Genomic DNA, 20,552 nt, shown 5'->3' with positions numbered 1-20,552 from the left:
ATCATAGGATGGTATGTCAAAAAAGTCATTAATAAAGACATAGTATAGTACGTCATTTAAAAGTCATAAATAAATTCATAGTATAGTATGTCATTTAAAAGTCATTAATAATAAATTCATAGTAAAGTACGTCATTTAAAAGTCATACAAAAGTTGTAGCGGGAGCCCTTATCCAAATGATAACAATTAAGTGGACTTTCTTCAGTGAGGAACTCCTTCTTCCCTCCCTGGAGGCCAAGTCTCTGTCAGTGTTTCTTTGAGTGAGACAGACAACTGGTTTAATCTCAGAACTAGTTAAACTGGCAAACTATACCTAAAAACTAAATACAAATTTTATGAAAAGCCAACTTCGTCCTATGTACAGTACGACCCAGGCTCTTTTCACCATGTGATGGCGGCCGGCAACATGTCCTCGCCTGCTCTCAGAACTGAATGAAAGCAGATGGAGAAGCGTTTCCACGGAGTTCATGCTTGTTTTTAAGCATCCTGGCAGCTCACGTCAGTGCAGACCGGTGCCAGCTGTTTGCACCCAGTGAACTGATTAAGAACATTAACAGGCAGCGAGCGTTGATTAGGAGCTCCTCCACACAAAGGACGCCTTGTTCTCTCAACTCGGAGCACTCCGGTAAAAAGACAGAAGAGTCTGCTGAGCACTGCCTCTGTGTGAGATGACGTTCAGTACAAAGGCGTACTGAATTAGCAGAAATTAAAAAAAACTGGGCTTCTTCCAAAGTTGTTGTTGCATATTTGGTTGTTGTTGTCATGTTTTCAATGTGTTGCAGCACATTGCTCTGGGACAGCTGAATTTGTTCTGAACCTTTTGATATGAAACACATGGGGATCAGTTATATGCAGAGACCCTTAAAAGGAGAATTCAAGACGATACAGTATGTAAAAATGCCGATAGACCTTCGGAGGGATAAGTTGGCTTGGCTGTGATTTCGGCTGTTTTGCCCAAATTGGTTTGCCCAACCAAGTTGGTTTTTATCTTTTCTTTGAAAAAATATTTGCAAAATAAAACTAAAAAGTGAGATTTGCAGTCCTTTGTTAAATGTTCAAGTTCACGTTCCGTTAGGTTAAAAACCTTTTTCTGTCCTCTTGTGTGTCCGGGTAAAGTCCCCCCTAAACAGTCCCACACAGAGTCCACAGCAGTCCCAGTACAACCAGTAAAACCAGCGGAGCGTTTCGACCCGAAGCTGAGTTGTAGAACTTGATGCGTCCTTCAACTGGCGTATAAATTATCTGTTTTTTCTTGATGTAGGAGGACAAAACTGAAATGTCCAAATCCCCTGGAAGGAAATGAAAAGTATAAACGTTCAGATACACAACAGCTTTTTATTTTATTAAACCTTTTATTTAACCCTGTAGGACCTGGACAAGAAAAGCAGAAGCGTGCAAGACAACATACAGGTTCACGTTCAATACAATACAAGAAAACAGAATACAATAGACTAAATAAAGTGCAGATTAGGTCGGCATTACAAAGCTCGAGCGAAGAGAGGTGTAAGTACGTCGGAGGATATGTGAAAGTGATGTGGTAATAACACAATATACATGAATGGACAGTCTATATCACGGCTGAGATGTAGGGACAGTTAGTGCAAGTTGTGGTCTAGTTAGTGATGAAGGTTGGTAATGACACAGTAATTATGAACAACAGTCTACATACAATGAGTCAAAGTACAGTTAGTGCAAATAGTGGTCTAAGTGCTAATGTAGATCTGGAATAACACAATGTGCATGCACCTTCACGATGTCATGAAACAGGCTAAGAAAGAAAAACAAACGTCTCACCGCTGTCGTGTTTGAGCATCTCCTTTGGGATCATGGAGAACCCGTCGCCGCCCGTCACTAGGTAGGACGGCACCACCACTCTGTAAACCGCCTCCTCCTGAACCGGTTCGTAGCTAGGAACTCGACACGTTGTGCAGAGGATGCTGAGGCTCTTCACCAGATGCCCCTTGGGTTTGGAGAAGTCAAACTCTACACGAAATCCTGTTGGGGGGGGAGGGGGGAAACGGAAAACGTAATCAGTCTGACTCATCCATCGATACGTGGCTGAGGATTAAACATGTCCAGTGATGGTTGAGAAACTCGCAGAGATCTGAGGAGCAACCACTGTCCTCAGAAATCCACCGGAGGTTAGAACGTCAACACAACGGAAGCGGACGGGGACAACATTGACATGTACATGCAGCCGGCTGGAACAGTGGTGGAACATCATGGATTTAGAATAGCAAACGGTAACGTCTCCCATGAACTCCCAGGCAGCAATATTGTTTACTAATGTCTGTTTCACTCTGCCATTGTTGTTTTTTTCACGTAGATTCGGGCTGGTTAAACTTAACTTAACAGACTTTATGCAAGTCCGTTAAAACAAGCGTTAAAGTTAGCTGATGTCTATTCTCACTACGCAAGACCTTCCTCCATAGCGCTGCGGAGGTAGGTCTGGCTAGTCCACACAGGATTCCTGGATGGGAGAAAAACTCGCTCTGGTTTATTGGCATTTCTTTAAACCAATCCCAATCATCTTGGGCGGTGCTAAGCTCCGGATGGAGCCACGGTGCAAAATAGCTTCGGGAAGGATATTTTAGTTGCGCAACAGGAAACTCAGATTGGACAGATAGTCTTGCCAGCTTTCGCCCTTTACCCTGCAGAGATCTGAGGAGCAGTTAACCGTAGTCCTCAGAAATCCACTGGAGGTTAGAACGTCAACACAAAGACAGAGGACGGGGACGGACATTCGGCCTAAATGAGGGACATCTGGTGTAACTTCAGTCGGCACCGGAGAAATCCTAGAAATGAAACGTTGTCTATTTAGACTACACTTTGTGGTAATAATCATTAGCGCAATACTCTACAACGATATCGCACAATATCCCGATATCGTGCTGCCATTATATAAATTACACATACAGTACATACATATATAAATAGGAATGATGTTAAAATTACCGGACACTTGGAGGAACTCTCCCCTGCTCTGGCCGTAGAGTCTCACTGAGTGTTCGAAGGCTTTAAACAGCGTGGAGCCTTTCAGCTGCACCAGGTCGAAGGTTCCCCCGAAAGGTAAGACGGAGATCAGGTCCTCCATGGTGATCAAGCCTGGCAACAACACATCCACACCATTTAATAGAAGTTCCTCTGACAAAAGAAAACAGCCCATCGTCAATGATTGTGCATAGTTTCACTATGAGGAAATATGCACTGTGAAAAGATACGTAGATAGGATTTAAAACACGGGTGTCGTAATCAAGGTCCTTGTAAATTTATATCTGGCCCACATCTTAACTTGAGTTCACAAAGACTTTTGGCCTGCCTAGTTGTACGCCAAACCAAAGAGACAGGAAACTGTTTTCAAACTGCATTTACGCGTCACTCAAAGCAGAATTTGTTTTGCTAAACTCTATGATGGCTAAGACAAGGTTGTAACTTTGGGGGGTTTGAGATCTCCAACTATTTAGGGAGTTCCGGGGAAAAACACGTGTGCATTAGGACTGTAACGATATGCAACATGAAACCAAAATTGCTCTGATCCACAAACCTGCGTGAGTAAGAATCACGACACCCCCCTTCCAACTCTGGGAGTTATCCTTCCCGTCCAGAGCTAGTGTTAGTCCTTTTGGTGCCTTCTACTTGTTTTGTCTGGTAAATTTAGCTAACTGTAAAGACGAATAAAAGCGGGGGGGGGGGGGGGGGGGGGGGGGGGGGGGGGGGGGGGGGGGGGGGGGGGGTTCAAGGAGTCTTTATTATCCCCGGGGGGCAATTGTTGTGCAGCAGCATGTAACATAAATAACACACAGGTTATACAGGACAACACGGAAGTCCACACCTCACATTGACTTATTAAAAAGCCCATAGCAACAGGGACAAAAGAGTTTTTGTGTCTGTTTGTCCTTGTTTTGACCCTGGGGTCATTTTTGTATTATGTCTCTCACCCTGCTCTAGTAGGTGCTCCTCTACTACAGATAATGGAGACCAGGTGCGCACACTGGATTGGATCAGCAGAGGTGATTGCTGTCTCCTGATTGGTCGCCAGAAGGACGGGAGCCATTTTAAAGCCCCATCTGACAAGAACTCCGCCCCCTTCTCTCTTCACTCTGCCAAACCCAAACATGTGCCTCTGTATAACTGTGAGATGATTTAAGATTGTGTAAGTAATGTTTCAGATTGGTTTTGTGCTGCTAATAACTAATTAGTTTGAACCTTTTTCTCCTGTTTTTTTCATGTAGGAGTTCAGGTTAGAGCTTTGTCTTTTCTTTGTATGTTGTTTTGTGTAGGAAAGTTTAGGTTGCCTCTAGTATAATTTTGTTTGTTTTTTTGGGACATCACCTCTGGATTAAACAGAAACTGTTAATTGGCAAGTCTTTGTTCTGGCCTTGTTTGGGAGTGGGAAGAGTGTGGAGGGGGGCATTCGTTATGTTGCGTCTTGGCTACCCCTAGACATTGGGACGTAACAGTCCTGCATTTAGGCAGACTGAATCTGCGTCCAGACGGCAACAAGATGAAGCAGCTGTTCAGGGGGGGACTAGGGTCGGCCAGGACTGACTGGGCCTTCTTGAGGGACATTGTCTCATATACAGAGTTTAAGAATTGCGAAGTTTACGATAAAAAACATGCGTTGATGTGATTTCTTGCAGACAGCATCAACTTGTGGCCTGAAGGTGAGTTTCTCATTGATTATAATACCAAGGTATTTGTATTGCTTCACCAATTCTATAGCTAGATCAGTAATGAGAGTAGAAGAGAGGGTGGGGGGGTTCTTTCTAAACTATATTAGCATTTCTTTAGTTTTTGAAACGTTAATGTTGATAAAAGTCGACTTGCACCACTCTGTAAAATCAGTGAAAACAGCGCCATGCTTGGGGGCGTTGTGTGTCAGCAGCAACACTATTACCGAGTTGTCAGCAAACTTAGTGATAGGACGCCTGGTGTGCTGGCTTTGGCATGCGTTTGTATATAAAATAAATAAAATTGCTGAGAGGACGCAGCCCTGGGGGGAATCAGTAGAGGAAAAGAGGACATCAGATAAAATGCTATTCACTCTCACGCGTTGAGACCTGTTAGCTAAGACAAGATAAGACAAGGATTGATATTGAAGATACTCTTTAAAATCCCCGATAAAAATATGTGGTTGGATGCAATTAAAAGCTGAAGAAAAGTCAACAAAAAGCAGTCGCACAAAGCTCTTTGTACTCTCACGATGGGTGTAGATCCAGTTAAAAAGAGTACATGCTGCATCTTCCACTCCCGGTTTGGTCTGCAGGCAAATTGAAACGGATCCAGTAGATCCTGGACGGAGTTCAAAAGCTCATCCTTCACAATCTTCTCTAACCTCTTCATAGTGAGGGAGGTGAGTTCCACAGGCCTAAAGTCATTATGAGACTCTAGAGCCTTTTTCTAGGCACTGGAATGATAATTGAGTCTTTCCAAAGGCGAGGAACAGTGTGGAGATGTAAGGACATTTTGTAAATAAAACAAAAAATGTCTGCCAGCTGTTCAGCACAGTTCTTTAATATACAGGCCAATACCGTCGGGGCCGGGACTTTTCCTTTCATTTATGCCTCTGAAGAGTGTCAGGACCAAGTTTCTGTCAACCTGGACTTTACCCTGCCCTGGGGTGATGTTATTAAAAACTGACAGCTCCTCACTAAATCATAAGTATTAAAACAATAAAAAGTGTTCGGCTCATTAGAGAGGGCAAGGTCTGACATGCCATTGAGGGAGACCAGACACTTCTTAGGTTGCATCCCCATTATTGCTTTCACACCCTCCCATGCAGGACAGGAGTTGCCTGTGCTCAGCATGTTCTCAACTTTGTCCTTAAAATTAAGTTTTGCAAGCTTAAGTTCCTTTTAGCTCGTTTTTTAAGTACTCTGTATTGAGTCATTTTACCTTGGTTGAAGCTAATATTTTGTTAAATAATTATGCTTTTGACAGATTTGGAGACCCATTGTTTATTATTTGAATATATGGAGATGGATTTACGAGGGATTACTAAGTCCTCACAGAAGGTGATGTATGCAGAAACGGACACGGGACACTGGTAACGCTGGAGGTGTAATGTTATGAATGGCCGCTGTTCTGACTCAAGTGCCTGGGTCTGTTTCCCGACGGTTCAGTAAACTGCCGTTAGCGTCCTTAGCAGCGGAGTTAAGTGCTGACTAGCTGCTGGGGGCAGACTGTGGATGTGTCCCTGGCTGTAATGATAGTGGATGGCTGCTAGCTGCTGGGGGCAGACTGTGGATGTGTCCCTGGCTGTAATGATAGTGGATGGCTGCTAGCTGCTGGGGGCAGACTGTGGATGTGTCCCTGACTGTAATGATAGTGGATGGCTGCTAGCTGCTGGGGGCAGACTGTGGATGCGTCCCCCGGCCGGGGCTGTAATGATAGTGGATGGCTGCTAGCTGCTGGGGACTGTGGATGCCATTAACATTTCAGACAGTTGTTGACTATTTTAGTCATATTTTACCTAAGAATTTGGTAAACTCATGTCAAGCACCGAAACAATGTGTACAACACGTCATAAGTTACGGTCGTTTGAGGGAATTTCAAAGAGTGAACATCAAAGTTTCAGCTACATTATCTCTTTACATATACTAGCTCTAGAAAAACTTTGGGTGTCAACTTTAGGTGTTTGGGTATAGCTAAGCTGAGTTTGTTCTGAACATTTTGAGATGAAAGGCACGGGGATCAATTATATGCAAATCCCTTAAAAGGGTTCATTTAAAAAGATATGTGAAACTACCCTCAGGCCTCAGAGGGTTAATAAAATGCAAACAGAAAGTTTACTTTATTTATATTTAAGAGAAGTGAGAGTTTTAGATTGTTACTTCCATGTAGCGGTGCATGATATATCAACTTAACCTTTTGTGTTGTCCTCCCGCGTCAAAAACGGACAAACATTTGACATTGTTGTCCTTTTTTCAGACTAGTTTTACAGTGCTTTTTGGAATTCATGGTCAACTAACTCATTTATATAGAATTGTTCCTAATATTTGAGTTAAAAAGCAGAAATTATGAATAATTTTGCCTAATAGTTATGATCAGAGGAACGTACAGATGAAATTAGTCAGGAATAAAAGTGATCAATTGTATTTGTAAAGAGAGTTGTATGGAATCCAATCCATTTTTTTGTGGTTATTTGATGTAAGGGATGAAATAGATAGAGACAACTAAAGGGATTTTATCATGAGTGTGTGATGCCATGCCAAAAAAACTTTTACTTATGTTTAAAAATGTTGAAATAAATAGCAATATCCTGATATCACATTTTGTCAATATGGTGCAACCCTACTTCCATGGAAATGACTGAGTTACCATTTCTGGTGCGTTCGTCCACAGATGTGCGGACCCCCCCTCCGTTGAACATGCAGGCGCTGACGTGGTTCCATCGCAGAGAGTCTGCAGACCTGATGTTGTTGTCGATCTGAATAAAGGAAATCAGAAGCAGATTGTCTCTGTGACAAGGGCGTAACTATGGGTTCAACATAAAGAGGGTTCAACATTAAGAGGGAGGTCCCGGGACTTGTCTGCATGGATATAAAGTCGACAAAAACACAGGAAGAATGGTCGAAAAGAACAAAAAAAAAAAGAAGAAAAAATTCAAAAGGCAATATTTGTGGAAAAAAAGCCACAAAAACTTCAAAAGAAGCTGAAGACAATATAAAAGGCAACAAGAACGTTGAGAAAAGGAGACAAAAAACATAAAAAAGGAACAAAAAGGCCATAAAAAATGTAACCGCTCCATCCATCCATACATACATTATATGTAAACTTCAAGGGTTTAACTTTTGTTGTTCCTATGAAGACAAACCGACAAAAACTCAGAAAGAAGCAACAAAAACCTCTGAAAAACGCAAAATAAGTAACAAAAAGGCAAACAAAAAAACAGGAAAAAGCCAGTTGTGTTCAGAATAATAGCAGTGTGTTTAAAAAAAGTGAATACTCAAAATCCTTAGAATAGCTTTTTATTCTATTATATCGATGCATTGGGAACACTGTACATTCAATTCCAAATCAAAACATGAACAAAATAGATCAAGTTTGTGTTCTAACCTTAACAGAAAGTGAAGAAAAGCAAACATTTACTGTTTAAACTGAAAAATGTCTCAAGGGTTTGCTTTACTTCGAATCACTGAACTAATATTTAGTTGCGTAAACGTTATTTCTGAGAACTGCTTCACATCTGTGTTGCATGGAGTGAAGTGGAATTCCAGCCCAGGACGACTGAACTACATTCAACAACTCCTCTGCATTACTGGGTTTTCCTCAATTTGATGTCCCCCCCCACAAGTGTTCTATGGGATTGAGTTTCGGGGATTGGGCCGGCCGCTCCATAATATCAGTCTTGTTCATCTGTAACCAAGACTTTGCTCGTTTACTGGTGTGTTTTGGGTCATTGTCTTGTTGAAAGACCCGTTTAAAAGGCATTTCCTCTCCAGCAAAAGGCAACAGACCTCTTCAAGTACTTTGAGGCATTGAAACTGATCCATGATCCCTGGTGTGTGCTATATGGTTTGTGGTGTGGCCCAACACCACAGTATGAGAAACATCCCCATAACATGATGTTTGCACCACCATGCTTTACTGTCTTCACAGTGTACTGTGACTTGAATTCAGTGCAGGGGGGGGGGCGTCGGACAAACTGTCTGCGCCCCCTAGACCCAAAAAGAACATTTTTGCTCTCTAAAGTCCACAAAACGTTGCGCTATTTCTCCCTTGGCCAGTCAATGTGTTCTTTGGCAAATGTCAACCTATTCCGGACATGTCTTTTTTTCAGCAATGGGACTTTGCGGGGGCTTCTAGCTGATATCTCTGCGTCACACAGCCTTCTTCGGGTCGTAACAGCACTCACAGGTAACTTTGGTTGAGCCTTTTTTTCCCACGTTGTTCAGGCTTTGGATGCCATTTCAAGGCATTTGAAATCATTTTGGCTGAGCAGCCTATCATTTTCTGCACTTCTTCATATGTTTTCCCCTCTCCAATCAACGTTCAACCAAAGTCCGCTGTTCCTCAGAGCAATGCCTGGAATTATCCATTTTGCTGAGTATTTCAATGAAAAATGCACTATAACCAGCATGCATTGCTTTCTTCCTTCCTTACATATGGGCCATAACTGACACCTGTTTCTTCACAGAATCCTTCATCTCACTAACTGAACACAACACTGCCATTATTAGAACATGGCCCTTTCAATTACAGATTCAATTACACAGAATGAGCAGCATGCACGTCATGACTGTTGGGTCTGTTGGTTTTCTATGACTCTACAACACTTACTAGTAAATTATTTTTCCATTTAGAAATATCACCATGAATATGATTTATGAGGTTAGTGATGATTGCTAGTATTTTGAACACAACTGTACACCAGTCTGTAAAAGCCATCAACATACTGTAAGTACCTCTTATCTAAACTATTAACTATTTTGTTACCATGTACTCACGTTTCCTCATTAAATACCTACCATGGCGTCACAGATCAGGTTTCCCAGGTTGCACTCCCGAAAGCGACACTCCTCCGTGGTCCCGTTCAGGAAGACCAGGGTCTTCCCCACCGTCTGAGACGAGAAGTTGGACAGATTCTTTTTCCATTCTTCCACGTCGGCAAGAACGTCCGGATCTGGATTAATCATTCAGCCATTCATTTAAGAAACAGACAAAGACATTAATGTTATTTATTTCATGTCTGAGAAAGAGGTTTAGAAAAGCATTTATGCCTTTACAGGGTAGCTACAACATGGACCCTATGTTCCTATGGTTTCTTGTGTGACTGATGGGAACAACAATCTCTGACATCGGTCCACTTTTAAGAGAGATCGCTGCAGTCGGCAGCGGAGAAACAAGCTACAGTGTAAGTTAACCGGACAACTGTCCAGCTTGTATTAACCTTAACAAAGTGCTTCTTTTGCTGCTTTTGCTGCGGACTCAGATTAATATTCTAAATGTCTGACTACAATATCGGAAGGATTTCCAAGGAGGTTGACTTTTAAAGAAGAAGATCCAATTTTTTAACATTGAAACACCTGCAAAATTGAATCCTCTAAACCCACCAGACTCCATGTAAATAAACAGTCATTTTAGCAAAATGGTGTCCGTTAGTAGCACAGCTCAGACGCTACAGCAGAGTGGAATGAAACAACAACAAGCAGTTCAGGATCTTTCTAAACGGACCGGTTCTGCTCAGTAAAAAAAACTAAAAAAAGATCAAGTCAAGCAAGTTATAAACTAAGTAAGAAAATAGATAATCTATAGCCTCTCCAGTAATTTTAGCAAAATACTCTTCATTCAAAGTCAGCAGAAACAGAATAAATCTGAGGGTCTTATTTACAATTTTCCAACAATTACAATTCTAGTTTTGGTTGAAATAAAGACATAGTTCATTGATTTACATGTGAAAATATGGAGTCTGGTGGGTTTAGCACTAGTGACCTCAGAGCGATTTCTGGTTAAAAAGGTCTATCTCTGTAGGGATCCTTTCCATAATGTTGTCAGACAATTACAATATTAATCTTAGTCTGTAAGTAGCAAAACAAGCACTTTAGTGAAAGTAAATACAAGCTGGAAAATTGTCCAATTCACTTACAATGTAGGTTGGAAAGTTGGAAAAAAGGTTATAAATTGCAATATATCGCAGAATATCGCAATATGTTTAAAATTGCAAACATATCGTATCGTGGTGTAAGTATTGTGATGATATCCTATCCTAGGTGTCTGGTGACCCCCCCCCCCCTCCTGTACCCTCAGCACAAACGTGTTGCTTTACCCTGTGGGATGGTCCCGTCCAGCAGAATGGGGTTTCCCGTGGACTTCTGCACATTCCCAGCATTGTCAAAGGTCACTTTAAGATAACCCAGATATTTTCCAAAGGCGTAGGCCTGCACGACAGGAACCTTCCGCCCGTCGTCTGAGTTCACCATGAACGGATAGTGCCCTGCAGGGACTTCAGACGAAGGAGGGGTTCCTGAGAAATGAAGCGTGGAGAGAAAAAGAAAGATTAAATTGAGAGTTCAGAGTTCAGTTTAGGAGAGTTATAATCTGTGGGAAACCAAAAACAATCATTTTATACAGTTACTTTAATGGAAACCTTTTTTTTTTTATTCAAAATTGTATACTATGCTTTTATGTAATTCCTCAGAGCTTCAGTTGCCCTCTTCAAATATCTTGTTATGTCTATAAAGATAACAGTGAAATCCTTTAATCCTGTAAAACATCTTCAGAATGTGGCGTTTTAAACACTCTTAAAACAACAGGAAGTTAGTTTGTAGTCTGTTGATAGACATATTTTTAGATTCAGTGTGATTTACACTTTCCGACAATAACATATCTGGTATACATTGGGAATACATGTCCATGAAGCCACTTAGAAATGATAGGAAAATAATGCTCCTTTTAGCTGCAGAACTGCCTGAGACCATATTGTACAAGCCCTCCAATGCTCCCAATTTGCATCATTGTACATAGTGTATAGTAAGGTATTCTGTATTACCAATGCCACATTCATAGCCTGTTCATAGCCTGTCCATACCTGTAGTAATAGACAATCATGTAGACACATACCTATATTTATCGTCATGTCAAAACTTGCACTCTGTATATACTGTAGCATTTGTTATTTAGGACTGCTTAAAGCACTTCTGGTTAGACATTAATTACTGTAATGTACTGCTAAATGATTCAGATTGACTTCATGCTTCACCCACACAAAGCACAATGCTTTCGCCAGGAGTGACAGCTTTATTCGGCTCACAATGGAGTGTGTGTATGTGTGTGTGTGTGTGTGTGTGTGTGAGTGGGTGGGGTGGGGATCGTTAAGGCGGAGTTAGCAAGCTAACTTTAGCCAACTAACACTGGGTGCACAGCTGGCTTGCTGGTTCTGCCGTGCACAGCTGGATCTAACGTCAGAGGTTTTGCTGACCCACTGCCTCTGGGTCTAACGTTAGCGGTCCGCTGACCCACCGCAAGCAAGCTGCGACTGAGTTTACAGCCCCACTGACGCGTGTTGTCATGACAACTACTAACAATTGAATCAAATGACCAGGGGAAACAGTACAATGGCCTTTCTACCCATTCTGTTTCTATGGCAGGACACACACCCTGTGTCCCCTACGCCCTTGGTGTCCAGGTTTTTTAGCCATCACACCAAGAAAGACTATGAACAAATCCCAAATGACCTGCCTCATGGCAGCCGCAGGAACCTCAACAGTGACTGATCTCAGACAGTAAAACACCTTGAGAAACACCCCTGTGGCTACGCAGTCGACATTGGCATTACGTTTGGTATGACTAACACTGAACTTAACCACTCTAAATCTGATGAGTCATCTGTCTTGAACACACTTTGTCTCGCTCACGGGCACAAAGTATGAAATCACAGGTCTTACAAATACTGCACAGGACTGAACAGCCACTGAACATCAAGGACTTTTAGGGAATGTTATAGGTTTGCTTACTGCTGGTTTTAAAATGATTGCCCTTTCTTTGTCAACCAGCGGTGGAAGACGTATTTAGATCCTTTACTTTAGTAGCACACTGTAAAAGATACTCTGTTACAAGTAAAAGTCCTGCACTAAACATGTTACTTAAGTAAAATTCTGTAAGTAAGTAAGTTTACTCGTTGGATTACAGCCTCCCTCTTTCATTACTTTAACCAACTTCCAGAAAAGGTTGGCTCGTATCCACAAACCTGTTGGTAGTCTTTCACAATATTTAAAAGTAGCATATTTTCTTTTGGTCAAGCATCTCTCTACTGTTGACTAGTTGGTCTGTGTCCAGCAACCATAACAATGCACAGAGCTGACCGTAAGCCGTAAACAGGCAAGAGGCCGTAAAGTGTCACAAACTGCAGTAAAAACCCTGATTGAGACACAGATTCTGTATACATGTTCCAAAAATGCTTTTTAAAACCAGAATAATACCAGTATGTATCACACATGACTTACCGTGAAAATGCTATATTCAGAAAAAAAGAGAACCATTACTGTGTCTAGCAAACACTTGTTTGCTAGAAAAAAAAAGTGTAATATTTCGAATCTGCATAAAGATTTGAACAATACAGAATATTAATCAAGTAATAACTTAATATAATAACTACTTAATAAAAGTAATCATATTTACATGGATAAAGACACTTGCAAACAGAAAAGGCAGAAATTGTTCCAGAAAAATTCACCACAATGCAGGTGGAATGAAGCTTTTGATGATCAAAATTCCTTCTGTTATAATTTGTCCCCAATAATGTGGAAAGGTCCACCCCCCCCCAACGCCAACGCTGAACCCAAAATGCACCTTTGCCTCATTGCCGAGTTTATGTTTCTTTTTCTTTCTGGGTCATCTGAATTTTACAGCACCACTTAAAGGAGGTCTTGAATGCATCACTGTCAGCTTCAAGGACACTCTTTCAAACAGTGATCTCTGCCCGTCAGTGCTGGCCACAGAGTTGCACGCCGCCTGAATCCTTGAGTTGTAGTGTCCTGAGGTCCAAACCGCCGGCCTGCTCAGGGACTGCTCACTGCTATTTACATGACACACAGCGTTATTTATGGGACACACACACGCGCACGTCGACACCATGTTTACTCCCGGGCTAACCGCGGGTAAGTAAACTCAAGGTTTCCGTTAGTAGCACAGCTCCAACACTACAGCTCAGACGCTACAGCAGAGTGGCATGCAACAATAACAAGCAGTTCAGGATCTTTCTAAGCGGACCAGTTCAGCTCATTAAAAAAACAACAAAAAAAAGATCAAGTCAAGCAAGTTATAAACTAAGTAAGAAAATAGATAATCTGCAGCCGCACCCGGCTGTAACGCCCTATCGTCAGAACATCTACGGGACAAGTTTGTCGTGTTGTGAAGAACGAGAATAAAAGGTCAGTTTGTCCTGAAACCTGCCATCGTCAGCAACTCTAGTCTCTTAGTTCAAATTCATCGTTGGAGACGCGTTTTTATAGCTTTTTCCAAATGTTTTGGTCACTTTTAAAACTTCTTTGTTGCTTTTTTTAACATTGTTTAACGGTTTTCCCAATGTTTTGTCACTTTTACCACCATTTTGTCACTTTTTCCCAGTCATTTTCATTGCTTACTTCAACGTCCCATTTTTCAAGATATAAATAACGTTGAAAACGGTTCAAATTTGATCCGAGGATCACATGGGGTTAATCAACTAGAACATGAGGACTAGAAAAGTGCAATACAAATGCAGATGCTAGTCAATTCAGACCAAAGTGATCTTTAGTCAATCGACTCAGAAGACACGTCAACAAATGTCAACAAACTGGTGACAAAATGGCTGCTGAACAATATCGCTAGCTGTTACATCTAAATACAATCCAACTTTAAAAAGGGAAAATTTTACTTTACTTTAATACTTCAAGTTAGTTTTCCTGACGATAGGTAAAAGACTTTCACTTGTAACGAGAGTATTTTTTACACTGTAGTACTTTTACTTAAGTTAAGGATCAGAATACTTCTTCCACCACTGATCAATACCACATTACATGACCGCCAGGAGACAGCCACATATAGATCTACCTGTATAGAGGAACGTGTTGCTGTGTCCACCGATGACCACGTCGACTCCGCGGACCTTCTTGGCAATCTCCTGGTCCATGGTGAAGCCTGAGTGACCCAGAGCGATGATCTTATTCACCCCCAGCGTCTGCAGTTTGTCCACATGATGCTGCAGGGCCGTCACCTCGTTCTCAAAGTGCAGGTGTGGTCCTGCAGAAGGTAACGTGCACTTTACAGAGAGCTGTAAATTCTGGAGTGTGGTCTATATGTATAGTGTCTTGAGATAACTCTTGTTATGAATTGATACTATAAATAAAATTGAATTGAATTGAATTGGTGAGAGAGGAGGTAGACATATGGAAAACACTAGCTGTGTTTGAAACTATGAGGTGCCGTATAAGACCTTATTCATTCTGGTACTCTGACATACATACATTCTCCTTTCACATACGTACATTCCCACATACAGTACATACATTCTTAACATAGAAATCTAGACACACCTTAGCGGCAACAAATGCAACTCTCCGTTAGATTGCGAGCTGGAAAAAACAAACTCTGGTCAGGCCAATCACATCGTGTGTAGAGTTGGTGGGCGGGCTTAACATAATGACGGCAGAGTTGCGACGGTTCTGCGTGAATTCCCTGCTACATGAAAACAAAGAAGATGGCTGCTGCTGCTGGAGAACAGAGGTCTTTGAAATCGGCTTTGACTGCGACTCTGGAAGACTTGGAGTTTAGCTCTGAAGTCATTCTTAAAAAAGGAAGATGTGTTCGGAGTTTAAAGTTTAATCTATTAACCAGCGTTGCTCTGGTTGGTTGTAGCGCTGTCCTATTGCGTGCAGAGGGAATTTGAAAGACAACTGTTATCCCGCCCCTCGGAGAGAGCCTTGCCAATGAGGAGTTCCCAGACCCAACATCTGGATGATGTGGGTCTGGCTTCTCAGGCTAATATATTCTCCTTTCACATCCATGTTTTTTTCTACCAACATACAGTATATACATTTTACTTTTCAACACAAACATGCAATTTAATTCTCACACACATATATTTATACCTTCATGCACAGGTATTCTTTACTCTTACATAAATACATTCTATCTCTTACACATGCATGTTTTCATTCTCACTCATTGTGTGTAAACCTTCACCATTCTCTCACATACATACTGTATAATAAAAGTCTCAGGCACATAGTTATATTGTCACTTAACCACATGTATATTCTTGACGCTCATCTTTTTGGTGTCCATTACTAATACTGAAACAGAAAGTAGAATAGAAAGTCACTCCCAAACCGAGAAATAAATGAGCAAGACTTAGCTGGGTCCTAACCTAGATTTAAGTAGCCCACCTCCAAAATGATGCTATTCAAACTCAACCTGTTTACTTGTCAAGTGCAGTTCAGAGAGCAGCAATCAAAAAGACATTAGACTTTTATTTAAGAATATATTGAAATGTGTTAAAAATATCCAAAGAGTTAATAATAATAATATGTTTTATTTAAAGGCGTCTTTCTCGGCACTCCAGGAAGTCGTACAGTGTATTCATACATTAAAAACAGCAAAAAAATACGAGACAACAAAAACAGAAAAGGCAGAGAAACAGACATTCAAGTGGACTAGGCAGTTGTGAACAGATGTGTTTTGAGTTGAGACTTGAAATGAGGGGAAGGAAGGAATGTTTCTAAATTGGGAGGGTAATGAGTTCCAGAGACGGGGAGCAGAGCGGCTGAATGCTCTGGCCCCCACCCCCCGATCTGAGGGAACGGGAGGAAGTGGGACACTGAGGTCAGACAAACATGGGGGGGGGCAGGAGGTGGATGGCATTGAATGCACTTACATTATGAGCATACAATAATTGAGTCTTACACCAGGCTCTCCCTACATTGACTTGCTCCATCATTGTTCTCCATTTTGTAGGCCTAGTCAAGTTTTTAATTTAACTGTGTGTCTAGCACTAACTCCTGCCGGCGCATAATTGTGACAAATGTCTGTTAATTAAATATGTCTGCGTACTGCAAACATGTTTCTACAATCTAGGTGTGATATTCTCAGTATGAAAGTTTTTGCGAAATTGTGTGTCTCACTGCTGTGAGTTGTGTGTAAGTCATGAGACGGTGGTAACAAGTTCCGGGGAGGACACACTTGTATTCACTTTATAATGAATAGGCTAGCACAGATGGTTTAGCTTCAAGCTTTAAATACAGATTATTATAAGTTATTACTGTAATTATATGCAAAAACAGTCTTGGTCCCATCAGAAAACAAAAACAAAAGACTGTTGCTGAAGCGTGCGTTTGGCCTTGGGGAAAGGTTTACGAGAAGCAAGAACAGAAAGTGGTAACAGACAGAAGACTCACACCTGGCTGCGGTGTATATAGATAGCAGCACACACACACACACACACACACACACACACACACACACACACACACACACACACACACACACACACACACACACACACACACACACACACACACACACACACACACACACACAATTCAACGGAGAAGACACCATGTTGAGAAAAAGAATAAGAGGAGAGGGACAGTTAGATTTGGGCTCTCACTTTACAGAGAGCTGGTTTGGAGCTCCGTACACTCGTGTCAGCAATCTACTCCCTTTCATTACAATTAAATGTAATTTGTTTTGAAGTAGTTGTAATTTGGTTAGTAAGAGATAAACACATCATTTGATCAGAATAAATCTGCCAATTTTGCCAAGAGCGAGGCGTGCTGCATGCCCGAGTCTGACATTGTTTCCGCAGCCATGCTTTGTGATCAGCCCATGTAACCCCTAATATCATTTTACCTTTCTTATTTATTCTGTTGTGTTGATCTGGCGTGTAATTTTGATTTGGGATTTTTATTCTTCTCTTATCAGCATTTTAGTTTCTTTCGATTTTGATTGGAGTACACATTGGCGAATGCCCATATAATGCTCCTCTGAGGTCTGTCTATCACATCTTGTATTGATTATTGTCCATATTAATCGGCAGTATTTGTAAATGTGTAAACCGATAAACTAAACTAAACTGAGAGGGTGTGTACATCATCATGTTTACAGCGTGGAGGCCGTCACACGAGAAAGAGTTAGAAGCAAACAGAAGTTGCAGACTCACCGGGTTTGGACAGAGCAGGCGTTTCCTGGGATGTGTAACCCACCACGCCGACCCTCTCGCCGCCCACCGTGAGGATCTTATAAGGTAAAAAAGAGGTGCCGAACGTCGAGGCCAGAGTTTGGTCTGGTTTGATGTTGGCGCTGAGGACAGGACACCGGATCTGCTGCAGGAACGGCTTCATGAGTCCCTCCACTCCGTTGTCAAACTCGTGGTTTCCAAAAACCTGAAAAAAAGGAAAAGGAAAGTCAAATATGGAACTGCACAAAGATATGCTGACAGTTGCTCTCACTCATAGCAGACACATATAAATAAGACCTTGTTAGGTAAAACCCTCATGGACGCGTTTCTCTAGATTCAGCAGAAAGAGAAACCCTAACCCTAACTCTCAACAACAAGCCAAATACAAACATGAAATGATCAACAGTGGAAGTAGTACTCAGATCCTCTACTGAAGGAAAAGTAGAAATAAAACCGGGCCGTACACCGTGTCATTTCTTTACACAGACAATATTTCAAACATCTGATGTTTGAGAATTTACTCTCCATCGGGATTTAAAGTGGTGTAAAAACTAAAAGGCACAGAGAGCCGACAGCCGAGCCAGTAAAACACTGCTCTCCCAATGCTGCAATCAAGCTGATTAAAACCAAATGTGGCCTTCAGAGCGGAATCAATGACTCAACGTCGGCTTTTTTGCTGAGTCTAGTCTGCTCCGTCTGCTCTGAACCGAGACCTTTCTGTTTTCATCTTTGACGGTTTTAGTAATGTTTGTAGATCCCCGTCATTAAACATTTGGGGTGCGGGGCGGCCTCTAGCTCACCCAGTGAGAGCGTTTGCACCATGTTGGCTTAGCAGGGGCCCGGGTTCGAATCCGACATCCGGCCCCTTGCTGTGTGTCATCCCCCATCTCTCTCCCCCTTCCATGTCTATCCACTGTCACTATAATAAAGGGAAAAGCCTCCCCTCAAAAAATAAATATGGGATGCGATTAGGGGATGCGGAAAAAATCAATACAGCATAGTATTGCGATATTTTCAGTAGCAATACTGTATCGATACTCATGCGCCAAGTATGGACCTTTTGTTATATACAGCTGGTCAGTTTGTCCCATTTTGTAACAATTAAACTGAAAGGAGATGACCAAACAAAGAAATGTTTCTTTTTAGATAAGTTCTTAGCCAATCAGAGTTAAGCAGTTTAGCTGGTTGAATATTAATGAGAACTGGCCCAAAAGGAGCTGAGTCTTCCTGCAGGCTTTCTATTCCACATAGAATGACTTGAAACAAGGTAACCACGTTACAGAGTCCATGGTAGAACTTCAGACATTATCACTAGGTCATGACATATGGGTGGCAGGGCACCTTTAAACTCACAATCAAACATTTTATCCTTTCATTATGCTGCAAGTCTGAATGTTATGCATGTAAGTTTATGATTGTTTGTGTCCTCGATTTTATGTTCCGGCTGTTCCGATGATGTATCGTGAGTACGAATGTTATGGATGTTTGTAATCTAGTTTATGTAATTTTAACAAGAGAATCCAGGACGAGTAGCTTCTGATTCAAATCAGCAGATCAGTCTGCAGATTAGAGCTGCAAAGATGAATCGATTAGTTAGACTATTAAAATAATCACTGACTATTTTGCTCATTAGTTTGAGTCATTGTTTTAAGAGAAAGTAAAACTTCTCTGGTTCCAGCTTGTTAAATCTGATGATGTTCTAGTTTCTTCTCTCCTCTGGGACAGTAAACTCAATACCTTTGAGTTCCAAGACATCTGAGGACGTCATCTGTCAAAGTTTATCCGATATTTTAAAGACCAATTCAGTTCAATTTAAGTCTCAAATCTTAACAGGAGTTGTGACGCTATAGACCTAATTTAAATAGACCTTGAGCAATGAACTAATCGCTTAAATAATCAATGGAAGTAATAGTTAGTTGCAGTCATAAATAAGCACCATCTACTAGACATGTACCGAAACTAATAATCTGTTGAGTGGCTGTTAAAACGTAAACCTTCAATAGCCATTTGGCTGCTGTACACAGTTTTGAAACATATACACACACACGCACGCGCACGCACACACGCGCACACACACACTGGCTGAAGCCCACATTTAATAACCCATCTCTGCGTGTTTTTCACCATGGCGTCATAACGCAGTTTGTTCATGAAGTGTGCCGCCTCGGCTCCCTTGTAGTAGTTGAACCACACGGTCCCCTGGAACTGGTCCCCGGCGTCCAGCAGCAGCACGTTGCTCTCGGTGCCGCGGATCCGCTTGATCTCCGTCGCTCTGCGGGCCACGCCGGCGAAACACTCGCTGCTGCTGCCGCCGCATTTCCCAGAGACCTCGCTGGTCTCTTCTACTCGAGCGTGCACGTCGTTGGTGTGCAGGAGAACCAGGTCCCAGGCCGCGGATGGGGACACGGAGAAACCAAGGATGAGGATCGGGAGGAGAAGGAGACAAAGCCGCGGCAGAGCGCTCCGCTCCGGGCGCACTGCTCCCATCTCTTCACTGCGCGCAAAGAAAGTCTGGAAGAAAGAATTCAAAGCTGGGACTGTGGTTGTTGTTTCTTACACGACCCACATTAATCTTTTCTCTCTGCTTCCTATTGAGTCCTTTTGCTCATTAAATGAGTCCCTCTGACGCTACATGCTGGCCAGACTGACACAGCGCCACTGAAAAGTGGAGGAGGAAGACTCCAGGGAGGACTTTGTTTGTTATGCTACGCCTTTTCCTCTCTGAGGTCCCCCCACCCACCTTTGACCTTATCGCACATTTGTTGACTGCTTCTCTACAAAAGATTACAGGCTGGGTGGGGATCACAGGGGTGTTAAAAGGTGTCTTCTTGGGCTCTAGCCCCGAATGTGTCCTCCGAAGCCTAAGGTGACCAGATTTCTCAGACAAAATCCGGGG

General features: G+C 42.0%; 1 protein-coding gene and 1 long non-coding RNA gene across 2 annotated transcripts; one reads left to right on the top strand and one right to left on the bottom strand.

Annotated features, from left to right (window-relative positions):
* Window positions 1–1,108: 1,108 nt before the first annotated feature.
* nt5e (5'-nucleotidase, ecto (CD73)) lies at window positions 1,109–20,305 on the bottom strand. The gene is made up of 9 exons (XM_034899870.1): window positions 19,781–20,305; window positions 17,639–17,861; window positions 14,533–14,721; window positions 10,769–10,966; window positions 9,471–9,625; window positions 7,321–7,429; window positions 2,956–3,105; window positions 1,795–1,995; window positions 1,109–1,289 (listed from the first exon to the last, which is right to left on the bottom strand). Exons 1-9 carry the CDS (start codon window positions 20,141–20,143, stop codon window positions 1,123–1,125), a joined length of 1,755 nt encoding a protein of 584 aa, XP_034755761.1. The 5' UTR covers window positions 20,144–20,305; the 3' UTR covers window positions 1,109–1,122.
* On the top strand, window positions 3,303–17,915 carry LOC117961303. Its single transcript, XR_004660368.1, has 3 exons — window positions 3,303–3,393; window positions 14,709–14,713; window positions 17,906–17,915. It is a non-coding gene; the product is annotated as an uncharacterized LOC117961303 (long non-coding RNA).
* Window positions 20,306–20,552: the final 247 nt, after the last annotated feature.

The sequence above is a fragment of the Etheostoma cragini genome, chromosome 18 (genome assembly GCF_013103735.1).
Source record: "Etheostoma cragini isolate CJK2018 chromosome 18, CSU_Ecrag_1.0, whole genome shotgun sequence".
Lineage (NCBI taxonomy): Eukaryota > Metazoa > Chordata > Actinopteri > Perciformes > Percidae > Etheostoma > Etheostoma cragini.
Note: the sequence above shows the minus strand (reverse complement) of the source record. Positions and strands in the feature narration are given on the sequence as shown.